The sequence below is a fragment of the Diabrotica virgifera genome, chromosome 9 (assembly GCF_917563875.1).
Source record: "Diabrotica virgifera virgifera chromosome 9, PGI_DIABVI_V3a".
Classification (NCBI taxonomy): Eukaryota; Metazoa; Arthropoda; class Insecta; order Coleoptera; family Chrysomelidae; genus Diabrotica; species Diabrotica virgifera.
This window is the reverse complement of record NC_065451.1, coordinates 68,736,887-68,750,336: the sequence shown is the minus strand read 5'-3', so window position 1 is coordinate 68,750,336 and position 13,450 is coordinate 68,736,887. Positions and strand designations below refer to the sequence as shown.

Here is a 13,450-nt window from a genome sequence, read left to right as displayed (position 1 = left end):
TTATTAGTCTCTCATCAGGAGGCACATATGCTGCTCTCCCTGATCCAACCAAAACAAACCCCAGCGTGCAGTCCCGAATTGCAACGAACGAAATGGCATAGATGCCCTAGCGGCAACTGCTAGCAAAAGACTAAGTTTTCACTCTAATGGCATATAACATATCCCACCAGAATGAAAACTTAGTCTTTTGCTAGCAGTTGCCGCTAGGGCATCTATGCCATTTCGTTCGTTGCAATTCGGGACTGCACGCTGGGGTTTGTTTTGGTTGGATCAGGGAGAGCAGCATATGTGCCTCCTGATGAGAGACTAATAAGTTTCGAAACCGGTAGAGGTGCTTGCGGCACTCTCTGATTGGACTGGAATATGGTTCGGCTGTATTTTCGTTTTGCAACGAAATTGAAAATGGTTATTCATTTTTTTTATTTACATTTACTCTGTGTGGAGTATGAAGGGAACCAGTCTCGTTGGAATTTTACCGCGCTGAGCAGATGTGACGTGAATTGTAAATTGTAGAATTCCCTCATCTTCCTTAGTCTCAGCATCCGTATGGCTTGCAAATTGTAGAAGCCTCGGAGGTGTAACCAGAGAAGGTTCCCATTGTTTTCATTCTGGTGGGATATGTTATATGCCATTAGAGTGAAAACTTAGTCTTTTGCTAGCAGTTGCCGCTAGGGCATCTATGCCATTTCGTTCGTTGCAATTCGGGACTGCACGCTGGGGTTTGTTTTGGTTGGATCAGGGAGAGCAGCATATGTGCCTCCTGATGAGAGACTAATAAGTTTCGAAACCGGTAGAGGTGCTTGCGGCACTCTCTGATTGGACTGGAATATGGTTCGGCTGTATTTTCGTTTTGCAACGAAATTGAAAATGGTTATTCATTTTTTTTATTTACATTTACTCTGTGTGGAGTATGAAGGGAACCAGTCTCGTTGGAATTTTACCGCGCTGAGCAGATGTGATGTGAATTGTAAATTGTAGAATTCCCTCATCTTCCTTAGTCTCAGCATCCGTATGGCTTGCAAATTGTAGAAGCCTCGGAGGTGTAACCAGAGAAGGTTCCCATTGTTTTCATTCTGGTGGGATATGTTATATGCCATTAGAGTGAAAACTTAGTCTTTTGCTAGCAGTTGCCGCTAGGGCATCTATGCCATTTCGTTCGTTGCAATTCGGGACTGCACGCTGGGGTTTGTTTTGGTTGGATCAGGGAGAGCAGCATATGTGCCTCCTGATGAGAGACTAATAAGTTTCGAAACCGGTAGAGGTGCTTGCGGCACTCTCTGATTGGACTGGAATATGGTTCGGCTGTATTTTCGTTTTGCAACGAAATTGAAAATGGTTATTCATTTTTTTATTTACATTTACTCTGTGTGGAGTATGAAGGGAACCAGTCTCGTTGGAATTTTACCGCGCTGAGCAGATGTGATGTGAATTGTAAATTGTAGAATTCCCTCATCTTCCTTAGTCTCAGCATCCGTATGGCTTGCAAATTGTAGAAGCCTCGGAGGTGTAACCAGAGAAGGTTCCCATTGTTTTCATTCTGGTGGGATATGTTATATGCCATTAGAGTGAAAACTTAGTCTTTTATTTCTATAATTTACATCTAAAACAGGATTAATATACGCAGCAGATTCTTGAATGCGACGATTGAACCGCTCTCGATCAAGGGCAGCCTGTAACAGGCTGCAACAGTTGCCATGTACCACACCTTGCTGTTTTATATGCATAGTTCCATGTGTAAAGAATGTGCACCGTTGGTTTACAAAATCGTACTTTTTTCATGATGTGATTCTTCTATGAGCAGCTCGGGATAATTGTAAATTACTTCCAATCCAAAGGTGTACATCTCAGGATTGAGTCTTTTTATAGTTTCTAACAGAGATAATGATGTCTCAATTATTTCATTTCCTTTTGTTCCCGCTCGTAAAAGATTTATAACTACACTAAATCCTTGATGTTTTAGTAGTTCTAATCTATATTGAATAATTGGAATTAAATGCCATAATTTTGATATTGATTTAAAACTCAGCCGGACGCTAGAGTCACCTGTATACATTCTTACAACACTAGTATGCGGAAGCTGTTTAACTTCAACACAAAATCTTCCTATGTCTATTAAGTCGGTGCTATCAGATGTCACTAGTAAACTGTTAATTATCTCCTTATTTGATACAAAATCATTCCAATCTTTTTCAGAAAACACCAACATATCATTTTTATTTCCGGATATGATTACACATGGAGTATAATTTAATTGACATGATATGCAGATTGAAACATATTTTGATTTTCTTGGATTTAAAAAAAACCGACGTTCACACAAAAACACGTCTTTCTGCACTTCTGAAGTATTCATTCTTCTTCTTCTTCTTGTGCCACTCCTATCGGAGATTGGAAATCATCAAGGCTACCCTGACTCTGTTTACAGCTGACCTAAAAAGTTCATTAGTGGTGCAGCCAAACCACTCTCTCAAATTCCGTATCCACGACATTCTTCTACGGCCTGGATTCCGTTTTGCTTCTATTTTTCCTTGCATTATATTTTGAAGTAATGCGTATTTATGACCTCTCATCAGGTGACCCAAATACTCGAGTTTTCTTCGTTTTATCGTTAATAAAATTTCTGGGTCTCTTCCTATCCTTCGTATTACTTCAAGATTTGTGATTCTATCAACCCAACTTATCTTCAGCATTCGACGGTAGCACCACATCTCGAAACTTTCAATATTTTTTATGTTGTTCTGTTTGAGAGTCCAGGCCTCTACACCGTATAATAGCGTGTTAAATACGTAGCCACTTAGCATTCTTAATCGTAGAGGGATGCTTATATCTCTGTTGCAGAAGAATTTTCTCATCTTTATGAAGGTGGCCCTGGCAATTTCGATATGTCTTTTTATTTCATTGTTTTGGTCTCCAGTTTCGTTTATTAAAGTTCCCAAGTATTTACAACTTGATACTTTTTCAATTTGAATGCCGTTTATACTAATATGTGCTGGTTGTTTCATGATTTTACTGAAGACCATATAGGTACTTGGTTTTTTTGATATTAATGTTTATGCCATAATTGTTGCAAGCAATATTTATGTTTGTAAGTAATCGTTGTAATTCTTCTACTGTTCTTGCAACTAGTACAGTGTCGTCTGCGTATCGAATATTATTTACAACCTCACCATTGATTACGATTCCTTCATTTGCTTGCAAAAGGGCTTCCTGACAGATGCATTCACTATATACATTAAATAGCAGTGGTGACAAAATGCATCCCTGTCTTACTCCTCTACGTATTTCTATTGCTTTTGATATCTCGTTTTCTATTTTGATGTTAGCTTTCTGATTCCAATATAAGTTGAGAATTATTCGCAGATCTTTATTATCTATGTCTTTTCTTTCAAGAATGTCTCTTAAAACATGCATGTACTTCTTGATTAACGTCTAGGCATCTTTGTGTAAGAACATTCAAACCGAAGAGAGCTTCTCGAGTACCTAGTCCTTTTCTGAACCCCATCTGTGTATTCATTACAGTATTCATTACTAACTAACTATTTCTTTCTCGTTTTCTGTGGTACAATATAAAGGTGATGAATGTTATTCAAGGTTAAATAAAAGGATTGTTGTTTAATTATCTTTATTTTAATCTTTCTGCACATGCATAGTACGGCCTTGGCTTAGGAGTATTTGCAATTATCAAAATAGATACAAAAATAATTAAAGCTAAAATTATACAAGTCATTATATATAATTTAGAAAATTTCTCTTGTACGCCGACGGTGCTATCTGTGGAGGGTTCCATGAAAAATGTTTGCCATCCATTTTGATCACCTTCAGAGTTGTCGGAAAATATTATCTTCAATTTATAATTAAAGAATGATAAATTTGTTTTTGGAATCTCTGTTTGAAATACTGCAAGATGTCCACTATTTTCTTGAGCAGCACTTAACATTTTCCAGGATGTACGATTACAATTATGTTTTGTATTGTTCATATCAAAACAAACTGCCACATAATGGGCACTGTACGTTACGTTAGTATACAATATATTGTTTACTACTGCAACCGAAATAATGAAATTTGTAAGTAGAAGTTATACACTCTTTCTCTAACAGATCATTCAATACTAACTGCTTTGTTACTGTATTAATCTATTAAAATAAAACACATTAATAGTTTTTATTTTTATTTAACTCAGCATGTCTTTTTACCTCACTAATTCTAAACCGTTTTTTAAATTTTTTATTTTTAGACACCGGAATTGTTAAAATAATGTCTCTTTGTAAGTTAGGAATATACATATGTTTCATGATATTCCTCATTGTCCCAGTTTTTGTCTTCTATCTCATCGATTTTTAATTCTGGAAGCGTTTTCTGCAACAACAAAAAAACATAAGTAAAACTCTCCCACTACACAAAATTATTATAATGTTTTGGCTAAAGTATTTATTCTCCAATACTCACCACATTTTTTTAAAGATGTTTCCTATACGTAGACTTTATTACATTTAGCTTTAATTAATTTGAATTTGAGGAACCAAAACCTCTATCTCCTCTATCGGTGCAACTAAGAATATTGACTTCTTCAATTTTTGGAATTGCACACTTTTCAAAAATAAACTGAGCAATCTTGTCACCTCGAACAAAGGATGATTCATTGTTCGAGGAATTATATAACAAAATTTTTACTGTTCCCCTGTAATCAGGATCTATTACTCCAGCCAGAACATCAATCCCTTTATTAAGAGCCAATCCTGATCTAGGGGCAATTCTACAATAGACCCCTTGGGAAAATTCTATTTTTAATAAAGAATCAACTAGAATTCTTGTGTGTGGTGGAATAACAAAATTAGCAGGAGTTTTAACGTCAAAACCCACAGAGTAAGGTGTGGCTGGTGTAGGAATAAAAGCACTTGAATCAGCTTTTAATATTTTTACAACCTCAAATAATAATTACAATAATAATAAGAGAATATTTAAAACATAAATAAACAAAAAAAATTTGTTCCACATTAGTCATTGTTTTTTGGATTAAAAATATCTCCGATAATCAAATAACGGTTTAGCTTGTTGTTGTTGTTTGGATTACAACTAATTTCTGTATTGAAATATACCGCTTAAACAGGGCCGCCGCTACCATGTGTGCAAAGTGTGCATCGCACACGGGCGGCCAAAAGCAGGTCACTGATGATAATACTTTTTGTCAAATGAAAATAAATTCAAAAAATTAAATAGTAATGATTCAGATATTTCTATAAACTCTAATATTTCAAACAATCGAAACCAAAATGACAGAAAATGTTATTTATTATATGAACTGTCCTTTTGCAGCTGTAGTCATAAAGTAGTTCCGGGCATGCTTTTTAATTCAAAGTGGCTGGCGGCTTTCGGACTTATATTTTTATATACTTGGTCCTTATGCGATTTTTTCAAATTCTGAACATTTTCTGAACAATTCTGATTTGTTAAGAGAGTACGATACGACAATAGGATACTTTCCGAGAATTTAGATAAGTGCTTGTTAAGTTGCTCTCATTGAGTAATAAAAAAGTCGCTCTCATTGAGTAATAAAAAGGTCGTTTTTATTACTCGATGGTTTAAAAAAATCTTTTTTATTACTCGAGCTATAATATTGTTCCTTTATGCTTATGTCTGTATGGTTATAGATGGGTTATAGTTCAGTCTAAGTTGAGAATTTGATGATTTTAGACACGCTTTTAATAAACGATTTTGTTTGTAATATACAGTAGTGTGACCGTTTCTTTTGCACACTACTGTATTTCAAATAGGCCTGGATCCCGCGTACCAAAAAAATTTGATTAATAACAAGCTGAAAATTTGTTAATAGCTTAACGATATCTAGTCTGGCAAACTTTGATGTACGGGAACACTGGAACAGGGGAAGATTTAATTGTGGAACAATTTAAAAATTTGGAACGTCAGATTACGAAAACCGCCCATGCATTTTGTCGGACAGAACATCCATATGATTTGTTACCCTTTCATTAAACTCTCGTGCAAAAATCAGACTGCTATTAATAACCAACTTGATTCCTGTCATTTAACATTCTTCGTGTTCCACTCATTAAAATGACCATTTGGTGATAAACACCTGTCTGATGTTTGCATGAGAGTTTAATGAAATGGTATCAAATCATTGGAAGATATGTCCGACAAAATACATGGAACGATTTCGTAGTCTGACGTTCCAAATTTTTAACCTGTTCCACAGTTTAAACTGTAAATGACAGGAATCAAGTTGGTTAGTAATATCAGTTTGATTTTTGCACGAGAGTTTAATGAAAGGGTAACAAATCAATTGGATGTTCTGTCCGACAAAATGCATGGGCGGTTTTCGTAATCTGACGTTCCAAATTTTTAAATTGTTCCACAATTAAATCTTCCCCTGTTCCAGTATTCCCATACATCAAAGTTTGTCCGACTAGACACCGTTAAGCTATTAACAAATTTTCAGCTTGCTATTAATCAACTTTTTTTCGTACGCGGGATCCAGGCCCATATATTTAAATATATTACTAAACAATTAAGCCTGCCGAATGTTGTAAGTAGTCTTGTAAACAAAACTTACATATGTAAGTATTAGTACAATATTGCATTTCTGTATATTATTATTGACATAATAATAACTTTTTTTGGTACGCGGGATGCAGGTCTAAAGGTAACGTCGAGATCAGAGCAATTATTATTATTAATATACGCGTTACGGTCTCCTGCACATTTCTTTAGATACTAGTACTTATGTTAAAATGATTAAAGTGTTGTAAGGGGGGCGGCAAATATTAAGTTGCCCACGGGCGGCCAACATTTTAGCGGCGGCCCTGCGCTTAAATACCTGCAATTCCTACCTACATTCACTTTTCAATTTTTAAAAACAATAAACATCCACTTTCAAAATGCCGATGTCGTGAAGTGGTTATGTAACTTCTTATGTAGGAGAAAAAATGTATTCGACCTCGCTTATTCAAGTATTACGTCTTTACTCATGAATTTTTAACATCAAACGACTTATTTGTAATTGCTAATCAGATACTATATTCAAAAATATGTCGTTTGCAGTAACATATGTTAATAAAACACATTTTTAATATAAGAAATATTTTGATAAAGTTTCGAATCAATAGCGACTTTTCCTGGACTATGATTTTATAATATAACGAGAATGGTATGCGAATCTCTTAACATGAACAGTATTCCATTCATTCTCTTCCCATGGTATTTTCTTGGTTGCGGTTGAGATCATTGGGTTATGTTGTCGTCCTTGAATGGTCGTTTGATCGGGAAAGTTGTAATTAACAGGTATTAAGAGGACCTACTGATCAATAAAGGAAGACAAATTAAAATTTATCTGAATACGAAATGTTAAATAATTATTGTCCTATTATAAAAATTATTAAATGTACAATGAATAATTTACTACATACGTAATTGGGGTAGTTTTTTAAATAATAATATATTAAACTTTAGATGTTTAATTAGTAGACTAATGAAAATTAAAAGTGAGTACAAAGTTGTGAAATATTGTGTAAGTGCATGCGGTTTGGAATCTAGTATAATTGCATATACGGGTGAGGTTAAAAATGTTGAATAATATTAGAATGTTGTATATGAGAATAAAGATGCAGAAAAATGTTACGGGTGGATATGATAATTCAAATATTGAGATAGAAAAAATAACTTACAAATCTCTTTATTTAACTACTAATCTCAACTCATCAAACTAAAACAATAGTAATCAGCAGTACACATAATTGAAAAGCCATCGGTCCAGACAATAGACAATATCAATGTCGAAATACTTAAATTAATTGCAGACAACGAAAGTAAAAGCCTTGACTTCTTGATAACGACACTCTTCAATAAAATATATGACACAGACACAGGTAAAATACAATCAGACTGGCTAAAATCAACATTCGTAACATTAGTTATACTCAGTTCGGATTTCTAAACCGATTGGGAACACGATAAGTTATTTTTGATTTAAATATGTTAACACAACGATGCAGAGACGTGAATGTAGATGTGTGTGCATGTTTTATTGATTATCGAAAAGCATTTGACTGCGTTAGTTATCAAAAGATGATCGAAATTCTAAGAACAACTTGAATTGACGAGCAAGACCTACGAATTATCTCAGAACTGTATTGGCATCAAATAGCAACAATTGAAATAGAGCACACAACATCCGCAGATATACAAATCCGACGAGGAGTGCGACAGAGTTGCGTCTTATCATCACTATTATTTAATCTGTATTCGGAATCTATATTCAAAGAAGCATTAGACTAGGTCCAAGCGGGAATCAACATTAACGGAACCAGCATAGACAATATCAGGTACGCCGATGATACCTTCCTAATAGCAAGCAACGCACAAGAACTACAAAATATGTATAATGAATGCGGTAGTTCGTCATAGCAAAATGTTTGGTTTACACTTAAACGTTTCCAAAACGTTTTAGTATTCTCCAAGACACCAATAAACGTACATTTGTATGCCAAGGGACATAACAAATAATAAAGCAGGTAACGTCCATAAAATATTTGGGAGCAAATGTCAATAACCAGTGTAACCCAAAAAAAGAAATCCTAGCAAGAATGGGGTTCAAGGCATTTCAAACAGAGAAGTCTTAAACAGAGTAGGTCAAGGCGAAGGTGATTTAACCAAGGTGATAAAAAAGAGAAAACTTGAATATCTTGGACATATAATGAGAGGTAGCAGATACAGGATGCTGCAGTTAATACTCAATGGAAAGATCGACGGAAAAAGAGGAATTGGTCGGAAGAAATATTCATTGCTCCGAAACCTTCGTCAATGGACTGGCTTATCAGCAGATGAATTCTTACGCCGCACAAGATCGAGAACGATATCGACAAATTGTTATCGAAGCTACCCACGCCTAAAAATTTGGGCACGGTACTTAAAGAAGAAGCAAGAATCGAACAAGCGACGAAAACACTCACCAACATGAAAACATTTTTTACAGGATCATACCTTAGTCTGGAGCTCAGAATTTAAATGATCAGATGTTATGACATGTATTTTCTGTCTTGCTATATAGTGCAGCCACTGAAGGTGGATATGAGCTATTACCTCCGATTTCGTTGAACCTCCATCGATTTGCATGAAAACTGGTGAGTGGTTAGAGGATATCTCAAGGAACAAAGGTGACGTGGTGCCAACTTGCGCTTTTACCCTAGGGGTGGATGCCACCCCTCCTCGGAGGTGAAAATTATTTTATTAAAAATAATCCCACAATTCGACAGAGGGACAAATTATAAGCAAAATTTGTTATATAAAGTTTTTAAAATAAATCAAAACTTTTTGAGTTATTAAAGATCAAAGATTTTAATTTTTCGTGAGAAAAAGGCATGTTTTTAACCGATTTTTTTATAAATAGCTCAAAAACTATAAGTTTTTACAAAAAAGTTATTATTATCAAAATTGAGGGAAATAAAAAACTAAATAAACTCCTTACTAAAAAAACCTCTGTATGTTAACTAAAAGTAAGTTATAGGTAATTGAATGTATATTTCTTTCGTCGAGTACCCAAATCTAAGTATTCAATCTTAAATACCGGCAAAATGATGCATTTTATAACATAAACTTATTAAACATTTGTCAAAGTTCATAGAAATATCTGTCAAATAAGCTCTCGAAGAAATTGATAGCATTAAAATTGATGCAAAAAAAATGTTTCAAAATGTATCTTTTAAAAATTTTTCCAAAAAATGTTATTGTTTTTTTTTGTAAATAACTCCGTTCATTTTTAAGATATCGGGTTCACCTAAAATCAAGATAGAAGTTGATTTCAAAAGCTATTAAAAATGTTGAAATTAGTGTTTTGAACCTCTCACTTTTTTAACAGTAAAAGGTTAAATGGCCCCGGTTACATGGTTCTCGCAGTAAACTTGAAATTTTAAACGTTTCTATCTCGGTTATTTTTTACTCTACGGAAATAGTGAAATGGGTGTAGTATTTGTAACATAAAAAACTTTAATTTAGTAATATATTATTTTTTACGTATATTGAGTATTTTTGGAGTTATTATCAAAAAAAAATGAAAAGTACGATAATTTTTAAAATTCTGATTTTTTTAAATTGTACCTTTTTTTCAAAAATATGCATTCTAAACCGGTGAAAATTGTTGAAATCATTAACTATATTAACTTAAAGAAACTCTTGTGAGGATTACTGCAAATTTTAATTTTTGTGGAAATGGCGTATGTTTTATTTTTCACTTTTTCCTAAAAAAATCGAAAGGGTTCTCTTATTTTCATCATAACTTGCTTAATTTTAATGCTATTAACTTCTACTGGAGCTCATTTGATAGGTACTCCGAAGTACTTTGACAAGTGCTTAACGAGTATATCCTATAAAATGCATCGTTTTCCCCTTATGAAAGCTTGAATACTTAGATTTGAGTACTCGTCGAAAAAAATATACATTCAATTACCCGTAACTCACTTTAAAATAACATTAGTTTAGTTTTTAAGTGGGAAATGTATTAAATTTTTTATTATCTTTAATTTGGTGATAATAGTTTTTTAAAAAAGCCAATAGTTTTTGAGTAATACGTGAAAAACCGCTTTAAAACATGCATTTTTTTTAAGAAAAATAAAATTTTTGATAATTAATAACTCAAGAAGTATTGATTTATGTTAACAACTTTATATAACAAATTTTGCTTAGAAGTTGCTCCTCTACCGATTTCTGGTATTTTTTTATTAAAAAAATTTCACCCCCGGGAAGGGGTGGCATCCACCCCCAGGGTAAAAACGCAAGTTGGCATCATGTCACCTTTGTTCCTTGAAGTATCTTCTAACTACTCAACAATTTCCATGAAAATCGCTTAAGGTTCAACGAAATCGGAGGTGAAAACCTTCAGTGACTCCACTAATATGGCTGTGAAAGTTGGACTATGGACTCAAACAGAAAAGAGAATAGATGCTTTTGAGATGTATGCATACAGACGGATGCTGAGAATTCCATGTGTAAAAAAAGTTTCTAACAATGAGGTACTTGACGCATGAGCATGAACAAACAAAAAGAATTACTAAGAATAATCCAAGAAATAAAAATACAATACTTGGGCAATATGTTGAGAGGGACAATATGAACTACTTCAAATCTTATTGGAAGGTAAAGTACAGGACAAAAGATCAGTAGGAAGATACCAGAACTCGTGGCTGAAGAAAGACCTCAGCAGATGGTTTGACCGTTGATCCGCAGAAATTTTTCGTGCAGCAGTTTCCAAAGCTATAGTTGCCATTTAGATCGCCAACCTTCGAAAGGAGACGGAGCAATAAGAAGAAGTACACATAAACCAATCAGATGTAAAATAGAAATCAATGGCATTGGTATTGACCAAGTATTGGAAATAGAATATCTGGGAATTACACTGTTCAGCTTTAGAAAAACTTGAATAAAGAAGTGAGAGATTCAATACAAAAAAAGCAAATAGGATAGACATATATATGTATGTGTGTATAAGCTGTACACTCCCGTGGAAGTTATAGCTGTTTTTCACTTTAATGATCCATTAAGACATGGGGGATCAGTCCACTTTTCCATAACTCTTAAGTCGTTTTCGACTTGCTGTTTCCACCTTGCTTTTGGTCTGCCGTGTGCTCTTGTCTCAGGGGGTATCCAGTTGGTAATAACTTTAATGGTATCATCTTCACTTTTTCTACTTATATGACCATACCACCTTATTATTCGTGCTTTTGCTTCTTTCACTATGTTTTCTCCTTCCATCCATTGTTCTATTTCGTGGTTCATCCACATCCAGGGTCTTCTTTCGTTTTCATTTATTACTTTTGGTCCCAGAATGTTGCGCATTATTTTTCTTTCAAATACTTTCCGCTGTTCTTCTTCTTTTAACGTTAGGGTGTTGGTTTCTATGGCATACATTACCACTGGCCTTATGGTAGTCTTTTATATTTGCATCTTTGTATTTCTGCTTAATTTTTTATCTTTTATTATCTTTTTATTTTTGTGGTAAGCTCTATTTCCTGCTTGTAGTTTCTGTTTCAGGTCTATTCTTTCATTATATCTACTAATCATTGTTCCCAAGTATTTGAATGTATCTACTTCCTCAAATCTGTAATTATCTATTATCGTTTGTGTTAGTCTTGTTTTCTTGAATCTGCTTGCATTCATGTACTTTGTTTTTTTCCATATTTATGTCTAGTCCTCTTCTTTTTGCCCCTTTTTCTATTTCAGAGAATGCCTTAATTAATGATCTTTTGTCCCGGGCTATTATAACGATATCATCTGCATAACCTACTATTTGTACTGCATTTTTATTAATTATTCCGTTATTTGTTGCTTCTTTTATTGCACAATCTAGAGCTGTAATGAATAACTTAGTTGACAGGACATCCCCTTGTCTGACTCCGTTTTGGACCCTGATCTTCTCTGTTGTCTTTTGACCTAAATCTATTACTGCTTTTGCCTCTTTCATTGTCATTTTTATTAACTGTATTAATTTGTCTGGTATTTTTATGCGTGTTTATATATACATTGCTATTACATAATTACTGTTTCATTGACACATAATATATCATTTTTTTTGTTTTAGAAAATTCTTACTTGTTTAGACTCCAAAATGTAATACTACACATGAAAGAACAATGTATTATTTTGTTTTAAAAAATAAAGGAATATAAATATAAGATATAAGCCATTTGTTTTAATAACAGGAACAGGCTATAATATACAGTATGGTGTAAATAAAAGGAATAGATTCATTTGTTTGTGGATGGGCGATTTTGGAAATCCCGAAATAGATCAATTTTTATTTTTAATAAATTATCATTTTGTGGCATACATAATAGAGCGTACATGTAGAGAAATGTGGGAAGACGAAGAACATCCTGGCTTAAGAACTTAAGGGAATGTTTCGAATGCAGTATTTCAGAACTATTTAGAGCGGCAGTCAACAGGGTCCGCATAACCATGATGGTTTCCAACCTTCGATAGAAGAAGGAACTTAAAGAAGAAGAAGGCATACATATCATTCTGCTGACTTCATCCATCAGTGCGCAACGACGTAATCGATGATTTTTTTAATGAGTTGTGCTAGCTCATTTGAAAGATTACTCAATTTTCTATTCAGTAATATAAATATCAACATAATTATTTATACAGAGTTTCCAAAAAAACATTTTTGAAGTTATACTTCTTTAGGCGCGATTGAGATTGAGGGTGAATTTATATTGATCTGCGCGCATGCGCACACCGACAGTATGGTATTAGTCGTTATACGGGCTCTGATTGGGTGTTCAATATGAAGATAATAATTGTTCAATATGAAGATAAACAAATGTATAATATATTAGTTTTATTGTTGTGAGGACAGAAACAAAAAAGTTTACAATTGTAGTGACATTTAAATAGTTTTTAAAAGCAACAGGTACGTAATAATTGTAAATGTATCATA

The 13,450-nt window shown here is 33.8% G+C and overlaps 1 protein-coding gene across 1 annotated transcript in view; it reads left to right on the top strand.

Annotated features, from left to right (window-relative positions):
* Positions 1 to 12,690, top strand: part of LOC126892208 (C-type lectin 37Db-like) — a 125,458-nt gene extending 112,768 nt beyond the window's left edge. Inside the window, exon 5 of the mRNA XM_050661716.1 lies at positions 12,590 to 12,690. Within this exon, the coding sequence (XP_050517673.1) occupies positions 12,590 to 12,608 (19 nt within the window). The 3' untranslated portion in view covers positions 12,609 to 12,690. The remainder of the gene's footprint in view (positions 1 to 12,589) is intronic.
* The last annotated feature ends 760 nt before the right edge of the window (positions 12,691 to 13,450 follow it).